Source organism: Electrona antarctica, assembly GCF_951216825.1.
Source record: "Electrona antarctica genome assembly, chromosome: 23".
NCBI classification, from domain to species: Eukaryota; Metazoa; Chordata; class Actinopteri; order Myctophiformes; family Myctophidae; genus Electrona; species Electrona antarctica.
The window spans coordinates 14652953-14676840 of NC_136804.1; the positions used below are offsets into that span (position 1 = coordinate 14652953).

At 43.4% G+C, this 23888-nt stretch overlaps 3 protein-coding genes across 7 annotated transcripts; 1 reads left to right on the forward strand and 2 right to left on the reverse strand.

Annotated features, from left to right (window-relative positions):
* Positions 1-1292: 1292 nt before the first annotated feature.
* Positions 1293-15842, reverse strand: LOC306916603 (calcium-independent phospholipase A2-gamma-like). 2 transcript variants are annotated; one of them, XM_079494550.1, is made up of 10 exons: positions 15678-15842; positions 9782-10922; positions 9229-9378; positions 8487-8638; positions 7773-7867; positions 7091-7262; positions 6678-6735; positions 5597-5791; positions 4341-4533; positions 1293-3967 (listed from the first exon to the last, which is right to left on the reverse strand). In XM_079494550.1, exons 2-10 carry the CDS (start codon positions 10730-10732, stop codon positions 3693-3695), a joined length of 2241 nt encoding a protein of 746 aa, XP_079350676.1. In that variant the 5' UTR covers positions 10733-10922; positions 15678-15842; the 3' UTR covers positions 1293-3692. The 2 variants fall into 2 exon arrangements, with proteins under 2 accessions (XP_079350676.1, XP_079350677.1); XM_079494551.1 differs by lacking the exon at positions 15678-15842 and adding an exon at positions 11101-11178.
* On the forward strand, positions 13862-20789 carry akap14 (A-kinase anchoring protein 14). 2 transcript variants are annotated; one of them, XM_079494556.1, is made up of 4 exons: positions 13862-14071; positions 14689-15117; positions 15330-15588; positions 20659-20789. In XM_079494556.1, the coding sequence occupies exons 1-3, from the start codon at positions 14063-14065 to the stop codon at positions 15489-15491; spliced, it is 600 nt and encodes a 199-aa protein (XP_079350682.1). In that variant the 5' UTR covers positions 13862-14062; the 3' UTR covers positions 15492-15588; positions 20659-20789. The 2 variants fall into 2 exon arrangements, with proteins under 2 accessions (XP_079350682.1, XP_079350683.1); XM_079494557.1 differs by lacking the exon at positions 13862-14071 and having other exon boundaries at positions 14401-15117.
* On the reverse strand, positions 20133-23480 carry LOC306916604 (THAP domain-containing protein 5-like). 3 transcript variants are annotated; one of them, XM_079494553.1, is made up of 4 exons: positions 23338-23471; positions 22990-23124; positions 21872-22061; positions 20134-21345 (listed from the first exon to the last, which is right to left on the reverse strand). In XM_079494553.1, exons 2-4 carry the CDS (start codon positions 23076-23078, stop codon positions 20584-20586), a joined length of 1041 nt encoding a protein of 346 aa, XP_079350679.1. In that variant the 5' UTR covers positions 23079-23124; positions 23338-23471; the 3' UTR covers positions 20134-20583. The 3 variants fall into 3 exon arrangements, with proteins under 3 accessions (XP_079350680.1, XP_079350679.1, XP_079350678.1); XM_079494554.1 differs by lacking the exon at positions 22990-23124 and having other exon boundaries at positions 20133-21345; positions 23338-23480; XM_079494552.1 differs by lacking the exon at positions 23338-23471 and having other exon boundaries at positions 22990-23189.
* Positions 23481-23888: the final 408 nt, after the last annotated feature.

Here is a 23888-nt window from a genome sequence, read left to right on the forward strand (position 1 = left end):
GCATTATTGTCTCCACCAGGCCGAAGGCATGGGGAGAGAGTAAAGCCTTGAAGTTGTGAAGTTGTCACTCAAAATTCCCACATGGGGAAAGCCCCCATATATTGTGCCCAGGTCTCGTGATAGGTTCACTATGACATAGGTCTTTGTTGTGACATCACTATGAAATCATCAGGGATGATAGTAAATCAGGGATCAATATCATAGTAAATGCGACCTGTTGTCGCAATTAAGATCATACATCTGACCTCAAACCTCAAACCCTTAGATCTCCATATATGGTTATATGTCAGAACCTGTTCTAACATTCCATATGTTGATCCTTCCCCATCCATCCTTCATCTTCGATGTCTCCCTTTTGACTGATACCTGTCCATTCAAACTCTAGACGGATCTGCCCTAAAGTTATTATTGCAGCAGTGCCCAGCAGCCGGCGAAAACTAGAGTTCTCAACAGGCCCAAAAATGAAGGCCCGGCCGTACCTGGGCCCTCAAACCCTGTACACTCAAGAGAATGTCCCCGCTACCACCCTCCCCTTAGATCTCCATATACTGTATGGAGCTGACCTGTTCTGACATTACATATGTTGATCTGACCTCATCAAACCCTGTACACTCAAGACAAGAGGGATTGATCCTTAGGCTATATAGTAAGTAGGCTATCATTCACTATGGAGCCATTACTACATCAAACGGACCATTCAGACTATCTTTGATACAGTTGTAATGTTTGTGAAACATTTGAATTTCCTACATTTGTCCATTAGGCTACATATTATTTTGTGGGTCCTCGACAAAGTTTGAAAACCACTGTTTTTTCTCAAAGTGTTTTTAGTTCTATAGCCCACAAATAACATTTCCAGTTTCAATAGGATAACATTATGATAGAGGTGACAGACTATGACATTTTACCAGGCTAGTGACAGACAGGAATTCAAAATCCTATAGGATTCTATTGGAACATCAGAAAACTCCAACTGGAATCTTATAGGAATTCAAAATCCTAAAGGATTCTATTGGAACATCGGGAAAAATCCTACTGGATTCTTATTGGAATTCAGAATCCCATAGGAATTATATTGGAACATTGGAATTCCTATAGGATTCTTATAGGAATTTCATAATCCTATAAGAAAATGTTCATAATCCTATAGGATTCTATAGGAATTTCCTATTAGACATTTTGAAAAACCTTACAGTATAGGATTTATTGACTAGGGCTCTTCCCACTCTTCCCAATAAGGCAACAGCAGCAGTCCACACTCATATTAGGCCTACATTCCATGACAAATACTGCATACCTATTCCCAAACCACAGATCTAGGCTACTAATAACTACAAAAGACAATCACAAATTAAGAGAGAAACTTGAATACTAATCCAAACATGGTTTTAACAACACATTGGTTTATTTGTTTGGTGACAAATTTAAATTTGATTGCACTCCAGGCACCAAGCGATAAAGGTTCATTACTAACTTCATTTAAAAAAAAAGTCTTAAAAAGTGTACATTATGCGACTAATGTTGAGGACTAAGTGAGTTGTGCATGCTCAGGGGTAGTGCAAAGGCTTCCACGCGGTAGCAATTCCCCAAAAAATATACATCAAATAAGTCTATAATGTATCATGAGGACACAAACTAGCACATGCTGTTATATCAGGCAAGCATTGTCCTTAACAGCCTGTGCTTTTGTCAGTGTTTATTGGTAGTTATGACCACTTAAACACTCTAGACTTCGTCAACTGGACCCGAGTTGTCTCTTGTCACTTGGTGGGTTCTTTCTGTCTACACCAAATCTCTCTGCCCAAATTATCCATCTAATTATCCATCTACAAGCTTATTAAGTAAGATTGTAATCCGGCAATCTTTTTGGCTAAATGTTCCCCTCAAAATATGGATGCTGGGGTTCAAGTGTTTAAACTCTAGCAGATTAAGTAGCCTACAGTTAAACTATTCATATCCTTTGATATTTAGAATATTTACTTACATAATTTACATTTGATCTTTTATTACTTAAATTATTTACAATGATGAACTATTATGACTGAGACATGATCAGTATGTGAATAATGAATAAGTTTCATGGAAAAAGTGATAGCTATTCTTTGTCAGAGCGCAGGAGTCTATACCCGTTTCAGACCTCAGAGATGGATTGCTGAGGTGGAGCACCACACAGCGAGATTCACTCCCACTCCTAGACCAGATTACCTGGCTCGTTTGCCCAGGTTCTTTTAAAATTTCTAGGAAAACAAAACACCCGCGTTCCCCGGTGCTACAGACTGAGCTACCCGGACAAAATTGCATCGCATAAGATGTAAGTTATCTGAGAAAGGGACACTATCACACATTTCTCTGCATTTCAGTTCATTATTGATTACAACCATTTTAATCGCCATCAGGTGGAGACTTAAAAAATAATCAAAGATAGCAGATCTACAGTACAAGCCCACAATGCATAGTGAGCTTGTAAAGCATCTATTTTTACTACTTTTGTGAGACACTGTGACTGTAGTATGATGAGGTTGGGCATTCATTTACAAAACGATATGTGATTTACTATTTGGAATATTTGATAGTGTCCCTTTATGACAATTGCTTACAAAATAAGTGCATTTCTAAAACAAAGGGATCTCTTGTCTTTGTCCCCCCAAAATGTATATACAGTATATACATATATATATATATTTGGGAATGAAAACATATATATTTGGGAATGAAACCTTTGTCTTTTATATTTTACAGTGCACAAATTATGAATACAGTAGTAGTCAGTCATTGTTATGATACAATCTGATGAGGGCTACATCCGTCTGCTTTATGCACTGTATTTCAGTTAATTTAAAATGACAGAATGAAAAAGACAGGTCCCATGTCATTATGTTATTTACAAATAATTACAGTTATCATAATTAAATTAGTTCCTGATATTCCCATAATGCACCTTTCATGGACACCCTTTCGTGGTCCAGGGCATAGTTCTTTACAGAGACAAATAAAAACCAGGGGAGCAGGTTACTCATGTCACCTCTTGCCCCAAGAGCAGTGCATTCCCAAATTCAGGAGTCATTATAGATTCATTAATCTATTTCATTTTAAGAATAGTTTTGGATGCTGTAATTATAGTTGTTCACCTTCAAAAGTGTTAGGAAGAGTAAAGAAAATCAGCGATCAGCCACAAATTCATCTACAATTTGGACACATTCCAGAATACATGTATTCATGTACTTAATACGGCTTAGATGGTGCATCTATCAGCAAGAAATGAAGTCAGTGTTTTACAAAAGTCAAAACCTGGCATTTTAGTCATTTGCAATTGTGCAAACATTAACTTCAGTTGTGAGTCTCATCACATTATTTATACCCTATTGAGACTAAATTATGAAATACATAATGTTAGTCTCATTTTTAACCTGTCACTGTTACTTCAAGCTGCATGGAGAAAGCTTAGTTTCTGACTTAGAGATAACTTACTGTAGGTACCAATAGACTCTGGCCCACCCTATTTGTCCTTCGGCCCCTGTGTCCCTGGCCCATAGGTACCTATTTCTAAAGATAGCTGCACTAAACAGGAGCGCGATGCCATCATCGTTCTCTTTTTTCATCATTAAAATAGCTTTCATCTCTTGTTGGTGCTGTGAAGACTGTAGCGTGATGTCAGGTTCGAGTGGGCTGGGCCTTTTGCAGAGGAGGAGGAGCTACAGCTTGGAAGAGAAGGGGAGGCCCTCGTACATTTCGGCCTTGAGCTTGGCCCACTCGGCCAGCCGCTGGATGGCACTCTTCTCCTGGCTCAGCACGCTGGCCGCCATCCGCAGCTTGTCCTCGTTGCGCTCCAGGTAGCGATCGCCCTCGCCCTTCAGGTAGTTGAGGCGCTCCGGCCGACTCTCGTCCAGCGGCACCTCCTCGCTCATGTAGGGGTTGAAGCGGAAGTAGGTGTCGGGGGGCAGCAGGGCATCCAACATGATGTGCACCTCTGAGGAGAGGGGGGGGTATGGGTGGGGTGAACAGTGAATGGACAGGATAGGTTGGATCGAGTTAGTGTATAATAGATTTTTTCTTTCTTTCTCAAATACTTTTGTTTTATAAATGTTTAGCGTTACCAACGTTCTATTGAAAGATATCAGGGAGCAGTTATATTATATAATACAGATGGACTAAATAACAGACCACTGTCTAATCAAAGGCTCAGAGCACCTGCCATGCTGCCATGTAATAAGCGGGATAATTGTCGTCACGCTGGAAGCTGGTAGAGAAATAACTCCCATCAGGAGGATTAAACATGCAGGTAAAGCTGAATGTATAGTTTGTATACACTGCCATTCAGCGGAGTATAAACCAGGCATCACCTTCAGTGTCGGTAGCACTGCTGATGACATTGGTGAGCTTGGTCTTCAGGCTGGTGTAGGTGGCACTCTTGCCGGCCGTCTCGTGGCGCCCCGTTCCCAGAGACACCACACACTGCACGGGAGTATTGGGCCACAGACACTTGCACTCGTGGATGGCCAACGCAGTGGGGTTGTTGATCAGTAGACCTCCGTCCTGGAGGGGAAGAAGGTTAAGGACATGAGAGAGAGAAACGTAAGGATATTATTAATGTCTCCGTTTACAGGGAACGTAACAAAATGTTAACTGCACATACCTTAGAACATTCAGACCAAAACAATACACTCCCAAATATTCCATTTCTTCTGTTTTAAAGAGACGTTGGAAATTATATTTACTAGTGGATATGGTTAAAACTTAAACTGCAAGCACTCATGTCATCTGTTTCATTCTATGGCATGTAAAGCGTTGCATGTAAAGTCATTTATTGTTTGCGTTACTTTTATGTCAACTGTTTGTTTGTACGTGAAGTGTGTGCATGCTCTTTTTAAAGATATGTTTGAATGCCTGCTGTGAAAGTCATCCGACAGCAATTCACTTTACTTAACTTAATAAAACATCATGGAACAAGTGGGCACAGAGCTGTACGATCCATCCAGGCTAGGGTGAGCTTCCAGAGCAGACATGCTCTGCATTGGCAGATGGTTTTGTCAGACATCAGAGGCCTGACCTTGTTGGCACCATGTTGGTTTGGACTGCTGCCAGTTTCTCAACACTTTCTCAGCCATGAGCGAACCTATTCTATGCCAGAGGCACTTGTCCGGTACATTTTAGCTGTTGTCTAAATGACATTCATCCAGAGCGACTGACACATACCCAGATATTCAGTCACAAGTGTCATGCTAAGAGGACAGTTTGAAAGGTCACTTGACTATCACCCATTGATGACCAATTGCTGTACCAGGGATTCTAATTTGTGAAACTATCCTGTGTAGAGAAGACTTTCCAATCCCTAATTTGATCTCTATGCATCAATGATTATAGTGTATAGAACAACCACTGATTGACACAGTGAGAAGGTGAACAGAAATTTGACATTGAAATATTACAAAGTAAAATCCTATTTGTTAACTGAATTAGTGTACAAATGGGAACTAAACAGGACCTTTATGGATGTGTACAAATGGAACCAAATGGACCTGTAAGCATCCATTTGGTTACATTTTGTACACTCTCAGAGTTAAATAAACACCTAAAATATGTGGATATAATCTCCTACCTGGTGGAGGTCTTTCCCCAGCACAAACTCCTGGAAGTAACCGGGGGCAGCAGACGACGCCCTAATGGCCTCCCACATCTTGTGGTTGCAGTCTCCCAGGTAGTGGGACCTCACCCCCGGCAGCAGCCTGTAGTTCCTGAACACATAGGCCTTCAGAGGAAGACCCCTGTTCACTAGGGTGCTCACTGCCGACACCTGGTGATAAGATGTGGCAAGGTACATCAGAGGAACATGAAGGGCCACAGTTCGTTATGAAGACTAGACTCAAGATTAAGAATGACACTGATTTGAATAGAAATAGCTAACAGTGTGTAAAAATATATATAATATATATAAGATACTTCAAATAAATAAAACACAAGTGAATGGTGCATTAAAATGAAAACACGGGTTTGGTTAATGTTCTGAACTGATGACGGGGAGTTAAGGGCCCTCACTGCCTGAGGATATGTGCCGTTACAGAAACAAGCAGTTTTGCTCTCAATAGTTGGTAACCTTTGTCCAGAAGAGGTTGCCAGTTCAAACGGCAAGGTTGCCAGTTCGAACCCGGGCTCCCCCAGAGTTAGTGTCAAAGTGTCCATGAGCAAGACACTGAACCCCTAATTGCTCCTGATGTGCTGGTTGGTGCCTTGCATGGTTTCCACCACCATCGGTGTGTGAATGTAATGCACAATCTCTGTAAAGCGCCTTGGATAAAGGCGCTATATAAATGAACCATTTACATATAAATGCACCATTTACCATTTATAATTGCACTTTGCATCGGTATAAATTCCAATTTGCTAATATTCAACATGTATAACCAACTTGCAGTTGATTCGGGAATTTGTTTGTGTGCTCAGACTCAGAGCTAACATGAACAAGAAGAATGCCTACATAAGTATCAACTAAATAATGATCGTGTTGCATCGAGTGAGATCAAAGAGTATTGTAACTCTTTCAGTAAGACTGTAACTATGCTGTCTGTCTGTCTGTGCAGGTAGTGGTAGTGCAAAATGATATGGGAAACTGTATAATATAAATTAGAGATAAAGACATTAAATGATATATGCATGCATCATATATTTATGCTGGGACTTACTTTAGGACACTTTGGATCGCGGGCACTCTCAACCATAAGCCTCTCACCCAGTCTCTCCCTGGGAAAAAAATACAGATAAAGTTAAAAACTGATTTCATTTCACCACTGAAGGAAGGATGTAGAAAGAGTTGAATCACACAACTGCACATTATTAAAAGGCTATCAAATGCACAGATAAATGTCTGATTTAGCTAGTTAGTTTTAGTTCAGTTTGGCTCCGATATTGTTTCCTGGACAATCTATTTTGTTATTTACGGCCCGGGTCAGAGGGCCAAAAGGAAGGAAGAACAAAGGCAGGTTAGCTAAAAAAAGGTAGGACATGCATGGTAAAAAATGACGGCAGGAGTGAGTCACAGAAAGAAGTGAAGAATGGAGGGAAAGACAACAAGAAAGACAGGGTAGGGCAGACTGACTTGAGGAGGTTCTCCCAGATTTCGCTGCTGTAGAAGGAGTGGTTCCAGCCCATCTTCATCGTTCCCACAATGACGTTCTGTTTGAAGACGTCCGTGCCCAACTTCATGTACATCTCCTCACACTCATCCAGGGGGATCTGAAACACTCCCAGCATGAAGGCCAGGATAGCACCTGAGAGAGACACAGACAGACAGAGTGTAAGCTGTAGAAGACATGATTAGAGGAATGAAGGTTTGGGCATTCTATTCACACTATAACTTTAACACAACAGGTCTGTGGGGTAATTTTGCATTTCTTTTTTATAATCAGTCATTGAATGAATCAACTCCATGGAGGGACTGGAAGGCATTCTTATGTTTAGTAAATTAATGTCACACAATGAAAATTGCCGATCTACAAGTTCACTATGCGGCGCAATGTGACGTGTTGTAAGCTATTAGATTGGCTATTTTCAATATTTTAAAATGTTTTTAAAATAATAATAATGAATGAAACAATCCTGAACAAAAGCTTCAAACAAAAGTCCTGCACACTGCTCTTGCTCAGCAGCACCAGTTTGACAGAATGAAAGCCCGACAGGGATGAATCCCTTTCCTGACTAAAGTGGATTCCATTCTTCTTTTGCCTCCAATCAATATGGAGTCAATCTTAGAGGGCTGCTAAATCAAACAACTGCCATACCTGTGCTGACGCCACAGATGTAGTCAAACAGCTGGTAGATGGGCTTCCCTGTCAGTATCTGCAGCTTATGGAGAGTCTGCAGGGCCACCAGTCCTCTGCAACCAAAATCCAACACAGATTAACCCATTTTGGACTGAGGCCGATTCTAAAAAGCCCTCTAAATCCTGACCTAAGCTTTCTGAAGAACTTCAAATATTTATATAGCAGCATCAAAGTTTTTACATTTTTGAATACTGTACATACTGTCCAGAAGGGTTAGAACAACAAAAGGGGTTCCCGGCCAGAATGGGTTAAAAGGGCAGTCACCGTCCATACCAATAATAACTCCCCCCCCCCCCAAATGTGGTCATTAATTCCTCCCCACACACATCTGTGAGTTGTCACTGCTGTTGTACTACTGACTGACCTGCCAGTGAGGAGCCCCCACAAGGAGGACATAGAAGAGCCTCCGTCCTACTCTTCCCGTCCAACACTCCCTGCTGACAGAGGTGGCAGCCCAGCCGGTAGGAGTATGTTTATGTGACAAATATCACCGTCCCTGCCCGGCTTCCCTCCCCCGAAAATTGGCCAATTGTGTTTGTATAGTTACTTGTATGTGACACTCTACTACTGACTGTAGTAATAAGTATGATCAAGTAGTAGGGCATAACATGAAAAGTTTATATATGGAGATAAGAGGTTTCTGCCCGACAATATGAAGCATTGGAGTTGTACCTTGTTCCTCCTCCGTCTATAGCCAGCACCCGTATCCCCCTGCCTTTGACAGGGTCGTTGTAGCCCACCAGGGCCAGAGCTTCTCTCACGGCATCCTGCAGTGGAGGATCCCTGGCCTGCCTGAGACGCAGTAGGCAGGGCAGCACGTTCTCCTGAGGGTAGGCGAGGATAATGTGACAGGTAGGACCAGGCAAAAGGAAGGATCAGAAAGTCTTTAACAAGCACCATCATCGGCATCAGATGATAACCATGTATGTCCAAACCTGTTACACTTACTCTTTGCCTGTGTTCCAAATGGATCGATACAATGTAGTTATTGTTTTGTCACAAGATATTTTTTAAACTTGGTAATACACTTGAAACCTGGTGTCCTCATTTTGGGCATGTAAGCAAAAACGTCTTGCAAAAATTCAAAAATCAGACTTGTGTAAGAACTGCAAGCTTGAGGGTTGTCTACTTTTACAACACTGTCAAACAACAAAGTATAAAAGTGACTGACATAGCTACTCTTGCAAAATGGTAGAAAAGGTGCAAACATTTTACATGGCAGTCTGACAAATTAAGTAATTCATCAATTTATAATCCATCATGCATCGGTATCACCGGCTGAAAAGAACAGTTCTTCAAGCTAACGATGTGTTGCATCTTGAAGATCAGTTCTTGTTGGTAAGCGATACTGCGGCAGAGTATATTAGGCATTAAGCAAGTAGGAGTATTGATGAGAACACAGACACACACTAACCTTGATGGCAACTCCTCGACTCTCTGGGAACTCCAAGAGATGGTAGCCAAGTTCATCCACTCTGCTGGTGAGGAGCTTGATATCAGTGACTCTCTGCAGGCCCTTCACCAGAGCTCTGGTCCTGTTGTCTACACTCACTCTGGCTATGATCTGGGGTGAGGAATATACCATATACACATGAGTGTCACTAATATGCAGATTGTTCAAACTAAAACACAGCTATGCCCAGTGGTTCACAACCTTTTCAGGCCATGACCGCCCAAAATAATCATATTTGAAACCCCCCCACCCTGACAAGCACTCGTTGAGGCGAGAAGCTTGTCAGTTATTTTTGCCTCTAATATTATTTGACAATTTGGCTAATGTTTGACCAGTTTTTCTAGTAAAGTTTGTTGTTTACTTTAGATGCAGTAATGGTCTTTTACTTATTTATTTTTGGAGGTATTAAATAGGTATTACAACTTGTCTTTAAATTATCACTTCACTGTCACATGAGGACCCCCCTGGGAGTTCTAACCCACAGGTTGAGAACCACTAAGTCCATCTGGACTACCTTCTCTCTTTGAGACAGCAGCAGTTTCTTGGCCTTGTCCTCTGCTTTCTTTTCCTCGCTATCCGTCTTCTCCACAGCCTTGACCAACCGAGATCCTTCCAAGGCAGGCAATGGTGGTTTGTCCTTCTCGGCGATGGCGCTCTTAGAATCCCCCCTGAACTTGGGGACCAGTGGCGAGATATAGCTTCCGAGGTAGTGGGAAAAGCCTTTTTTCGGGGGGGTAACGGGCATGGGGACAGTGTCTGTCACCGGAGAATCGGGAGAAGGCATCATGGGAGGGTTCGTATTTCCAGGCGTAGGGGGAGTGAGAGCAGCAGATGTAGTAGTGGTTTCCACAGACTTGGCCTCCGCAACAGGTACCAATACAGGGACTTGCTCTGTAGCGGGAGGGCCTTGATTAAGGACAGGCTTATCAGCAGGGCTTTTGTCTGCGCTGCACTGCTGCAGCCTGTAGTTGTCGTCATCCCGCTGTGTCTGTGGACCGATGTTGAAGTGATTGTTAACATGTTGGGCCAGCGCACTGTAGGTCTCGTCCATGTTGGCAGACAGAGCTGCCGGGTGGAACAGCTGCAGAGTTTGTTTCGCCATGTTGGAAGAGCTCGCAGTAGACGCATTCGCCGCCGACACTAAGCTAGGTTTGGGCTTCCTGGCTACAACGAAAGGCTTCTCTGTGACCTGCGGTGATGGCTCCTCTGACTCTGCTTCCATCGCACCCTTCTGCTCTTCTTCTGGAGGTTTGGTGGTGGTTTCACTGGCAGCAGCGGCTGATGTGGTCAGAGCCATTTCGCTTGTGGTTACAGGCTCCGCTTTGACCGGAAGCTCCGGAGCCTTTTTCACACAGCTGGCACCTGCCACAGCACCACTGGGCTTGAGGCGGGAGATCTTGGCGAAGAGGTCCGTGCTGCCGACCGCCTTGGTGACGCTATCCAGCGTGGTCCAGATCCGATACATGCGTTGGCTGCCTCACATGGAACACCAGTGGCAGATTGAAGAATGTGTGGGCGAACTCAGGCCTTTAGCGTCTGGGCTTGTGGTGGGTGTGTGAAGTAATGTGCCATTCTGAGTCTGACACCAACCCTGCCATAGGATATAGTAGTTCCAATCGGTTTCCACCTAGGTTGTGGATCACTCCTCATTAGATCTGCAACAGAAAAAAGTATTAATCTCAAGGAGTCACATCTCACATTTGCCATTGACTGCAATGAGAATTTATATCATATGTGCCTGAAATATGATGTAAATTTGTGGCAACACAAACATTAAATGCCATTGACGAGCAAATCGGCTAACCATTCACATAAATTCAGTTGTCGTCTTACATGATCACACCCGTGTGAAGTGAGGGGCGATCTATCATCTCATTCCAGGGCAATCAGAATAAATCAGAATTTGCGTCCTTTAATGTTTGTGTAGGACAAAGTTTGTGTTAGCACATACACCAAAAGCTGGACATAGGATATTACCCCTCAAAAATGATCAATAACAAATAAATAACTGATTAATAATCTATCCCAATTTTGCGCATGTCATTATAGTGGGCATGTCATATATAGTGGGTGTTACTAAGGCTCTGTCGGAGAGGGCCGTCAGGGAGGCTGAGGTTTCCTAATTAGGAAAGACCTGTAGCCTGCTGCCTATGTGGACTGTATCTCTAGCTAGCGGAGGGAGCTAGTCACTGCTCGAGTCTGAAACCTCCTTCTTATACTTCCAAATATTATTTTACTAATACCAATGATATTCTATTTAACGTGCAATGCCGTTGTATAAAGGCAATGTGGCGTTATGTTGTGATGTCACGCTGTCAACCGTTTCTGTGGCATGTCATAAATGTGCATGTCATAAATGCAGAGGATAGATTTATGTGCAAATAGGCATATATACACTGACAAAAGGTAGTTTGGACCCAATTATAATTAGGAGTCGAGCCCGAAGGCCATAGACCCCTTATTGTTTCCGTACAATCTATCCTGGACTCCAACCAGTCTGGGTTCAAAGTGGGTGACTCGACAGAGACTGCCCTGCTGGCAGTGACGGAGTCGCTCCATGCCGCTAGAGCGAACTCTCTCTCCTCCGTCCTGATACTCCTGGACCTGTCTGCAGCGTTCGACACGGTGAACCATCAGATCCTCCTCTCCACCCTCGAGGGGATGGGTGTCTCAGGCTCTGCACTCTCCCTGTTTGCATCCTACCTGACGGGTCGCTCCTACCAGGTGATGCTGAGAGGGTCTGTGTCAGAACCACACAGGCTCACAACTGGGGTTCCCCAAGGCTCGGTTCTGGGTCCTCTTCTTTTCTCTCTCTACACTACATCTCTGGGTGCTGTCATCCACTCCCATGGCTTTTCCTACCACTGCTATGCCGATGACACCCAGCTGATCCTCTCATTCCCCCCCTCTGATACCCAAGTGGAGGCACGCATTGCTGCTTGTCTGGCTGACATCTCGGCGTGGATGTCGACAAACCACCTGAAGCTCAACCTGGACAAGACCGAGCTGATGTTCCTCCCGGGGAAGGGCTGTCCGCACCGAGACATGGCCATCACCATTGATAATGCTGTGGTGACCTCAACTCGGACTGCGAAAAATCTGGGTGTGACCCTGGACGATCAACTGACGTTCTCGGCAAACATCGCATCAGTGACAAGGTCCTGCAGATTCCTCCTCTACAACATCAGGAGGATTCGCCCCTTCCTCACGGAGAAGGCAGCCCAGGTGCTCATCCAGGCTCTCGTCATCTCCCGCCTGGACTACTGCAACTCCCTCCTTGCTGGTGCTCCGGCATCTGCCATCAGACCTCTGGAGCTTGTTCAGAAAGCTGCGGCTCGTCTGGTGTTCAACCGCCCCAAGTTCTCCCACACAACCATCCTTCTCCGTTCTCTACACTGGCTCCCCGTAGCGGCTCGCATCCAGTTCAAAACCCTGGTGTTAGCCTATAGGGCAGTGAAAGGAACAGCTCCTTCCTACCTCCGGGCTATGGTCGATGCCTACACCCCTGCCCGACCACTTCGGTCTGCCACCTCGGGGCGACTGATTGCCTCGTCACTCAAGGGTCCTTCTGGCCGATCCACACGGTCACGACTCTTTTCTGTTCTGGCCCCACAGTGGTGGAATGAACTTCCCACTGATGTTAGGACAGCAGAGTCACTGCCCATATTTCGCCGCAGGTTGAAAACCCACCTCTTCAGGAAACACTACCCTTCCTCTCTGCCTGACCTACTTGTTGTTAACTAGTTGTACGAACGCTTGTTTTCTATTGTTGTATTGTTTATTGGATCTTGTTTAGTCGATACACTTAATTGTTTTAGCTCATGCTCATTTGATTTAGCTATTTTGTCTCATCTGTTTAAGGAAATAGGTAGCTGATATATTGCACTTTTACCTTAGCACTAGGTATACTCTTGGTTGCTTGTTTTTGCAGAAAATGCACTAAAGACTTCTGGTGATTAGTAGTTTTTGTTCCCTACCTATGTTGAATACACTTATTGTAAGTCGCTTTGGATAAAAGCGTCTGCTAAATGACTGTAATGTAATGTAATGTACAGATTCCTCCATTTTTCGCAGTTTTGGCAGTTTTCCACAGAATTCGACATTATGGTAGGTGGCCGTGAGAATCCCTCAGGAACTGAAGCTCACAGTCATTCGTCAAAAGACCTCTGACCTTTAAGTCTCCCAATCTCCAGGTAAATTTTATGATTTGCTCGATCCACTTTTTTGGACGTCAAAAAAGCGACGTAAAATACTTTTGCGGCCGGCCGCCTTTATAACCACTCCCCTTGTATTAAAAATCACATTTCCATTCATGCGAGTGGAGTCTGGCCTCTGGTTACAGGACTACAGCGTTGACAGACAACCTCTTCAGCCAATCAATCAGCATAACAAAAAAGCTGACGTCATCTCCAGTGTCCACCCTTTGTTAAATTATTCTAGGGAAGCACAAATGTTTGGGGCACACAATTGGCAGGTGCATTGCGATAGGTGCTGGGTAATTAATCACACCACCTGCCAATTGTGTGACCCGAACTTTTGCGTTTCACTGTTGAGGTTTGTGATCCAGACCAGCTGTCATTCCGAGCCCCTTTGCCCGGAGAGAAAGACGTCTGGGTGAAGCTTGTGAAAAAGTGGAGATATTTGACAGAACTTCAACTTTCCCATGGATATGAAAGTTGATGACCCTATCTGACTCCCAAGTCTTTGGAATTATTTATTGAGCGAGTACACGGAGTGCCAACCACATTTATGCCGCCGTTCTGCCGCTGCAACCTCAAGTCTACGGCAGTGATCTATGGCTCTGGTATGTGAAATACTGTATGTAATACTGTATGTAACAACAGAGACATTCTAGGAATCTAGGGCTATACAGCTCATTGTGTATATTGCATACCTTTTTCTTTTTGGGCTTACTGCTGCTTGAAGCTATATTTATTATTATCATAATCAAAAGTATTGAATTCACGATTTGTCAATCCTTCCAAAAACGTGATTTTGTTACATCAAATGCAATACTTTATCCTCGGGCCCAGGCCGCCCGACAGAGGGCTCTGTGACTGTCACCTCAGAACCACTACCTCAGGCCAAACGCACTACTTTAATGGTCGCCACTGGCAACCTCTCAAACAACACACGACTTCCTCTTGAAGACCTGCTATAAAAACCATATAACCTTTAAAAACTTAAACTACCGGTATCTCTACACCCATCTGTATCAACACACTAAAGAAGATAACATTCAGTTATTATTCTACCGTCAAAATAGTTTTAATCAGACTCGTGGAGGACCCTTATCTATGTAAACAAGTCATAGTGCTTTTTCTGGTTTTATGCTCTTAGCAGATTTTGTATTGACCTGTACTTTCTGAACTGTACCCATTCTACAAACTGTTAATACACTTGTCAATCAAAACAACGGAGACGACGATGTCAATGGAAGAAGATGATGATCGACCTCCGTCGAACCTCAGTTCGGGAGCAGAGGAGCTGGTGAGCACGGTGCTGCAACGAGCTCAACGCCATGTTGTCACCGAAAAAAACGAACCGATCTCCGACCCAGAAAACGTCGGCGACGAGGTGACAAAAAACATCTCCTGGGCCGCGTGCGGTGTCTTCACAGTCGACCTGGGCAAGAAGCAGATCGAGGAGTACGTCCGGACCTGCTGGGACTGGGAGGCAGATGTGCGGGGTCCGGACAGGGACTCATGGCTGTCCGGCCTCGACTTCCTCCGGACCACCGAGGAGCCGGACCAGCACCGTAGCCTGCACCACTACCGCCTCCGGTGTAGCGTGCCGACGAGCCGGACGCCCGTCCCCGAGGCGACCGCCTGCGTCCACTTCGTCGTGGAGGTAAACAAACTCATTCTTCTCCCGTGGATAATAACTGGATAATATACATTTTTTGTAGTAATTGTAGAAATATTAGACCATATATAAATTATAATTGTCGAATATTTTATTATTTTCCCTGCACTTCTTTGTGTAATCCTTGGTTTTAGCCCAAATGCCAAAAGGACAGTACAAATTGAAATTATGTCTAATGAAGTAATCAATCAATCAAGGTCTCCCAGCGGGCCAGAGCCCGGGCCGTTCCCGTGGAGGTGCGCTTCGTGGTGGAGTCCAACCGGCTGGTGCACACGGCGGGGAGGAGCCGGTTCCGAGAGAAGTGGCTGCGGGACGTGATCGAGAGCAAGGCTGCGGTGCGAGCCGTCGTGGACTTCTGATCCGATCTGTCACCCCAAAAAATGACAAGCGAAGCGTGTAGCACTAGCCAGTCTACGGAGTCTAGCTGAACAAGCTTCCCCGTTCACAAACGGACTCGTAAGTTCCTAACTAGCCTAGCATTAATGGTATATATCATATAACCATTCACGCAATTGACTAAATAATAAATAATGCTGTCATCTTACCGTAATAAAGTATGCATCTATTACACTGTCTCATTCAAAGCTGCTGTGGGTTGTTGGTTGGTTGTTGTACCCAAAATGATAACAGGAAATACAGAGGATGTGACGTTATACCATCGCCATTCTATAGATCTCGGACAAAGAGATTCTCTCGGAGAAGGAACGAGATTTGGAACGAAACATCATTGGTCTGGCTTCGGTTCGTGTGTGTGTGCGTGTGCGCGTGAGGGTAAAGCGTTTTAGGACGCTAGGCTATGTTATTCAGTTAAAACTAAGAACCGGAATCATAATATCCTTTTATTGCCAAGTCTCACATGTGGATTTTGTCTCTGTATAATAAAAATCACACCCGTGTGAACTGAGTGGTGTAAGGTTTTATATAGCATGATCAGCTGTGGTACACGGGGACTACAAATTCCACGCCCCCAAATGAGACAGCGTCCCCACTTCTGGTCCGTTAGACCAGTGTACTGCATGCCAGCCCATAGAAGTCAATTGAAATTCCACTGTAGTTAGCCTACTTTTAAAATAATACAACATGAACTGAAGACTATATTGATTTGAATAAAAATATGTTTCCAAATGTATGAAGTGTCTTTGTCAACATATTTTTTTGTTTTCTCAATAGATGACTTGTTTCACATTTAATGCATCTATCACTTGAATGAGTTACCCATAATGTTAACGGAGCAGAGCTGAGTTGACAGACTGATTACCTGTCGCTTATAAGTGACGTTCCAAGCGCCGCCGAGTTTGAAGATACATTATCCGTATTTGTGGTGCATGGTGTGAACATGCAGGCGTATATGAATTCTTTATACAAAGAAAAAATAAAACTTGTTGGATTATCAATTTGTCCATATGATTTGCCTAAAAGTAGTTGGGAAAATGACCCAACTAAATGGCCAGGAGACAGTGACATATCCATTGTCAACTATCTAGTGGATTCTCCAGGTTTATAGATAATAAAATATCAATTAGAATCTATCTTATGTATTACAGTTTTAATACATATTACAATATATGGGGTATTTATTTATATAGCCCATATATTGCAATTTCACGGGAATTGGGAGCTTCATGCATGAAGAATAATATAATAAATTACTTTTCAGGCAGTCAATTTCAGTCTGTGTAATCCTATATAGCAGCATATGCTCCTCAGATGATTTTGCCTGACTTCTTGATATTGTCAATCTATATCATATTCAGTAGGATAAGATGAATGGTTCACATGACGCTCGTCCTTCACGTGCGTCGTGGCGTGACTTGCCTTGTTTTGAGCGATAAAAATGCTTTTTATTGAACAATATAAGGACTACACGGGTGCTAATAAACGTGCAAATGTATAACATCCGTAGCTCCGGGGATGAGCACTTTATATTTGAAATCTGAACGCTTATGTAGCCTACACTTAAACGTTGTAAATGTAGCAAGGCACTAAAGACAGGGTGAAGTTGCGTCATGACTATCATAAGTTTCAAGGCTATTTTCACTGTGACATATACCTTCATAAGCTTCACTTGAATACTTAATTTCCACCACTTTGTGGAGTTCACAAACTTCTTCTGGATGGTTTCACATATTTTTTACTAGTGGATGGGTGCAGCCATTTCTGTCTCTTTTCATGATCAGCTGGAAGTTGATGAAACATCAAGTCTGGGTTTTTTTCTTTGTTGTTTTTACAAAGAGGAACGCAGCACACTTTAGGCATGATGAAGACCGGCCGTTTAACCGTTTACAACGCTGGACTCTGTCACGCTCGTCGTGGTCGCTCGATCCGTCGCTGGGGAATGCCGCATCTAGCGGTATTTATAAGGATTAATGCGTGACGTACAAATCATACGCCAGGGAAACTTCAATATATCCGTTGCTAGCAGTCTTTACAATCTTATGGAGTATATTATAGTACATTGTGGGTTGTATATTGAGATGGCAGGTATATGACATTAAAAAGGACAAATAAAACATATGGGACACATTATTCGAACACAAAATAAATCGCTACAGCCTCAGTAATGAACCAGTGAAATAAGGGTATTTTATGATGCCTCTCATAGGGATTGCATTGGCAGCTGCAGTACACAGTTGAAACGGACCAGAAGTGGGGACGCTGTCTCATTTGGGGGCGTGGAATTTGTAGTCCCCGTGTGTCTCTATTATGTAGCCTGATCAGCTCTGATCTGACGTAATGAAATCACACCCGGATGTGATTTCACAACTGGCTTTTTCTGTGCAGAGAAAATGACCATGGTTGCTACGGTCATCCAGTTCACCCGGGTGTGATTTAATTAAGTCAGAAATTATTTTGAACATAGCAACCATGCTCATGTTTTTCTGCACACAAAAGCCAGTTGTAGGAGTGGTTTACACCACTCAATAATAATAAACTTTATTGTCCCGAAGGATATTCGTCTTCACAGACATTTAAAGTAGTCAACTCAAAAAATAAAGATTACAATAAAAGGCAGTTAAATTGGAAGAAGTGTAAACTGCAACTCCATTGCACATTATTTCAGTACCATGGAGAGCACCTTTTGAAACAGATTTCAACGAATGATGGCTTATGGGCTGCAGTGCTTTCTCTGCCGAGAAAATGTCATGTTTTCTCTCAACAGCACAGTAATTATACGAAATATTGCCGTTTTATAACAAAGATCTGTGACATTATATAACAGGAATATCAACTTGATAATGTTCCCTGTCACCTTTTTACCGCTTGCCAATTAATTTTATAACGAGCTAATATAGACGAATACCGGACATCTCACCCCGGTGAGTTGTCTTCACTTTCTGACATGTCGGGGTGAGTTGTCTGTACTTTCCGCTGGGGCGAGTTGGGCGAGAAAGTACGGACAGCTCACCCCGAAAGTCCAGACAACTCACCCCGGTGAGTTGTCTTCACTTTCTGACATTGCGGCGGGGTGAGTTGTCTGTACTTTCCGTGGCACCCATTACAGTAGGCATAATTCAATTTCGGATCTAACTATCGGTTCCTACAGACGTGCGCAGTCACGGCTAATTATTTATTTATTTAACAGTAAAATCCGGTGAAACACTTGTAAGGAGTAGAGCGTCTCTCTCTCTCTCTATGCAGCATTGAGGGGGGGGTCGTTTGTGGATAATGTTTTGTACAAACTGATGTTTTTCTAAACTTTTGATGTTTACCTTTTTTCTATATTTTTTGTACAAACTGCTTTTGAACTTTGTTTACAATGTTTCTATATTTAAATAAACTACATTACATTTGACCTGTCCTGACAACTCACCCCGAACGTGAAGACAACTCACCCCGAAAGTGGCCAAAAGTGAAGACATCTCACCCCGGAAAGTGAAGACATCTCACCCCTGGTGAGTTGTCTTCACGTTCGGGGTGAGTTGTCACCAAAAGTGGCAAAAGGGGTGAGTTGTCTTGTTACCATATAGACATGTAGACTGTCTATAGCGCGCCGCACGTCACAAAAAACGTCAGCCTATTAGTAGAGTCACAGACTAAAGGTGGCCTTACACTAGCCGATAATCGGGCATTTTTGACGCTCGGGGGGTGCCCGACTCAATCGGGAACCCCCCGCGCGCGATCGGGATCGGCCCGATCAACATCAAGCATGTTTGATATTTGCTCGGCCCCGCTCCGATTATCCTGTAGTGTGTGGTGCTGTCAGATTTCAAATGCCCGATTATCGGCTAGTGTAAGGCCACCTTAAGGCTCTGTGACCATCCTCTGGGAAGGATGTTTTGATGATTGATTTGACCTCTATGGACCCTTTATAAAAGATTTAGCCCCCAGGTCCCTCGCAAAATGCTAGAGGGTCAAATTCAAAATGGCACCTGGCGCCATAGCCAAAAATGAACTTTTGATCCAGATGACCTAGAATCATCTATGAAGACACTTTTACATACAAGTCAACCCCAAGGATTCCAAATCTGTTAATCATAAGACCTCGTTTTGGCCCCGAAATTCAAGATGGCCACCATCCAGTATAGAGTGAAAGCATTACTTTTGAATAGGAAAGTAATCTATTTGGGGGTTGTAATTTTTACAGACACAAAACACATGTGTCAGAGCATTCTGTGTCACTGGTTTCTGAATCATCAGATTCAGATGACTCCTCCCTCCTCCTCTGTGCATCATCCTCACCCTCATCCCCCTCACTCTCACTCAACTTCCTCGTCCTCTTCAACTGGCCCTGTTGCAGGTATCACAAAACGCATGCCCTTTGCCTTTTTACTGGGAGATCGTCCGTGTACGTGTATACGTCCTCATCACTCTGATCAAGAGAGAGAGAACCCAGACAAGTACCATGACATTGTGTCCTTTCTTGGTCCTTTCCATACAGTGTGTGATGATGAGTGCCATCAACAACGGGTATTGCATATCTATACTTCCATCGTTACATGCATTTATGATGAATTGAACATGGTGGACCCTATTGTAAACAAGTGTAATGCTTTATGGTGTTGTTGTGCTTGAAATGTACTGTAATTCTCCAATCTGTTAATACATCTTTCTATCAATCAATTTCCAACTTGCATTGTTGCATCGGCAACGGGCACCACTCTAGTGTATAATGATTCCAGTTTGTGCTATTGTGTAAGTGGAATGTGGAAATGCACAAGACAACAGGATAAGTGATTTTTTTCTCAATAGCAAATACAAATTTAAATTGCATTCACGTTCATTCAAAAACAATCACAGTTATTTGTGTGACAACTGATGGTGAACGTATCAGTTAATCAGTTCTTCCTTGGCCCGTGATCAGCCTTGTTTGTGCTAATCTGTTTGTAACTGCTCAAGATATCCGGCTCAGACAGACAGACCTGTAGTGTACCTCTTTGGCAGAGGTAATACTGAAACTAGAAAGCACCAAGTGCTCCTTTCATTCAACAGTGCATACGAGTAATTGCAATGTCAGAGCAATATGGAAGATATACAATCTTCTAAAATGTTCTGCTTTTCTTTAAACACAGCACTGTCCCTCTTCAGGTGGACGATCTCGCTCTCCAGAGCCCGGATCTTGGCCACAGCGGTCTCCTCTCGGTGGTCCAGCTCCAGGATCTTGCCATGCAAGTTCAAAATCTTACTCCAGAGTTGCTCTCTGTCCGTGTCCGCCCTGCAGTACGAGTGCTCGTACACAGAGACGTGCTCCCCCTCGCCGGGCCACCTGTCCGCCGATACGCGGTCTACTGACTCGCCTGGCTTTTCTTTGACTGGCTCCTCGTCCACGGGAACAAAACTAAAAGACTTCCCCAGATCCATCTCTGTGCCGTCTGAGAGTGGGCCGAGCAACTCGCGGCACACCGTGCTCACCGCGGAGTCTGCGGCCTCTTGAGGGAGGAGCGACTCTCCTTGGCACATGTTGAGACAGGACGAGTGGCTGTCACCGTGAACTTCATGCACAGCACTCAGAGGCTCTGGCGCTAGACGTTCATCAAGACACACATGGTTTGTGTTCGTACCTGAGGCCAGCGGCAGTTCAAGTAGACCTTTGGGCTCTATCTGTGCGTCTTTGTCTTCACAGATGGTGCTGCAGCCAACAGTGGTCGATGTGGTTGCTTTGGGCTTCCTGGTCAAAATGAGCGGCCTCTTATTGGGAGCGGAATGGGACATACTCAGCTCAGTGTCGGTACCACATGCCCTGGGTCTAGGCCTCTGGTTCTTTGTCTCAACTTCCTGAAGCACAATGAAGAGAATGCATTCTGTGAGTGTTGTTCTAGCCAGTGTTAATTTCGACAGTAACTTTTGATGTTGAATGAAATTCCCTTTACTTTTAGTCATATTTTAGTCAGACAAAATATCGTAAGCAGTGGCTCAGGCGTAGAGCGGACACTCAGGAACCGGAAGGTTCCCAGTTCGATCCCAGACTGCAGCGTTAGTGTCAAAGTGTCCTTAAACAAGACGCTGAACCACTGCTTTACCAAATCGTCAAGTGTGGAGTGACCCGTAGCACCAGTAGGTGTGCCAAACTTTTGGTCTTAAGATATTACAGTGGTGTCGCTTGCAGCGACCCCACAATAATAATAATAATATAAAATAACAAATTGTTCTCAGGACCTTTGGGTCAACGCATATGACTGTATCCCGTGCTCTTTGCATTACTGTCTAATAAAGTATTCAATCAATCACTTATACACTTATTTGTATGAAATTAATCGTCAAGTGAAATGTCATTATCGTGACCGTCCTAAATGACACTTACATCTTGGACAGAAGGGAAAATGGTGGGGATGGCTGTGTTCCTCAGGTAGCGAATGCCCCAGCGGATGTTGAAGCAGTCTTCCGTGAAGTGCTCGCTGCACAGGAACTGGTGTCGACTCGGTGCCCACTCATGATCTCGCTTCATGTTATCCACCCATTTCTGTAGCCTGCCGTTATCTTGTAAGGGGAACCTGTAAGACAGTACAGTATATGAGTGGAAAAAGAAAGACCAGTTTAACTGTTAAAGCACCACTTCACCCATTTTCAACCTATCTTTATATACAAATGGTCCTCAATAATGCTCATTATTAAGCCAAAACCACACCAGTTGCAACTCCTTGGTGTGGTTGACCTTAAAACGCTTCCGTTGCAAGGAGTTGCAACTGGTGTGGTTTGGGCTTTAGAGATGGTACCATTTCTGTCTACTCAGGGTGCCGTGTCTCAGAGGAGGGCTGTCGGGCTCTGGACAGTAGAAACCTGCCTACCGGTGACATCATCGGTAGGCAGGTTTAGTCATTTCAAAGCAGATTGGCATAGACCGGGTTAACGGTGACGGATATTAGCTGGTACACAGTACACACAAAACATACTCTCTCCCCAAGCCTTTGGCCTGGTGGAGACAGTAAGACATGGCGCCATGTATTATGATGAGCATTAGTGAGGCCCATTTATATGAAGATAGTTTGGAAATGGATCGAGCAAAGAGTATCAAATACTCAAGGCACTATACTTTCCTGATAATATTACACACATCAAAGAAAAATGGGACATAGGACATTTCCTCTAAACATTAAAAGTTGTTAAAAGTATCTAATATGTTTCTTCCAAAAATGTTTCTTAATTACACCAGCAGACAAATAGTGGAAACTAAAGGCTATATATTAGTAGGCTATTAGACATACGAAGACAGATTGATAGACATACAGATGGATGGATGGATGTAAACTAGCCTAAGATTTTAAGACTCTCGTAGATGTATTTTATCTATTCTGACATTTCAAAATGTCAGAATCGATTAAATATGTCATTTAGCTTGTTACAGAGTAGGTCGACATCTCTGAATAAAATATGGACACAGTAAAGAACAGAGGAAGAGAAAAGAAAAGAAGAGGAACATACGGATAAAAGCTGATCCTCCTTTCTTGTTTAGAAGCAGCAGAAGACCCACCACGATTTCTACAAACTTTCACTGCACAGTACCGAGGCATCTCTGTTAACCATCACACTACTGTACACTACAGTAGCCTAGTAAGCCTACAACAACACATATGGGATAAAAATCATTTTCACAAAATAAATACACTCGTGTAGGCTATAACTTCCGGGTTGCGGCCAAGGAGTACTTTGAAGAAGGAGAAGCCAGAAAATATATTTGCTGCTTTCTGTGTTGCTGTGTGTGTGTGTGTGTGTGTGTGTGTGTGTGTGTGTGTCTCCACTGTCTCCAGCTACTTCTGATGTCATACATACCTTAAAGGGAAACTTCATGTTAATGATGTTTAGAAGATTTTAGAACACTTTCCTAGGGGTCTTTATGTGTGTAATATGTGGTTTTAGATATTTTAGATTTTAGCAGTGAGCCCAGTGTCTCACCAGATGTCATGGACACTGGGCTCACTAACTTCCAGCCCTCCCCCTATCCACAAGGAGCAGTGCACCAAAGCATTATGGGAACTGTAGTCCAGGAAGGAAGCAAGCCCAGTGTCGATGCTCACTGCTAAAAATCTAAAATATCTAAAACCACATAGGCTATTACACACATATAAAGACCCCCAGGAAAGTGTTCTAAATCTTCTAAATGTCATATAACATATATGTTTTTGCAAAAAGGGTGAAGTGTCCCTTTAATGCAATTGCTACACTACAAACGCAACACTGACTGTTTGATACTTTTATTTCCATGTCAGATGTACTGTTTTTTCCATTTCCGGTGATCAAGTAGATTCACAACTAGGCCTACATTAAAGCAATCGTTCCTCAAAATACATACATCAATAACATGATCTATTAAATCACATTAC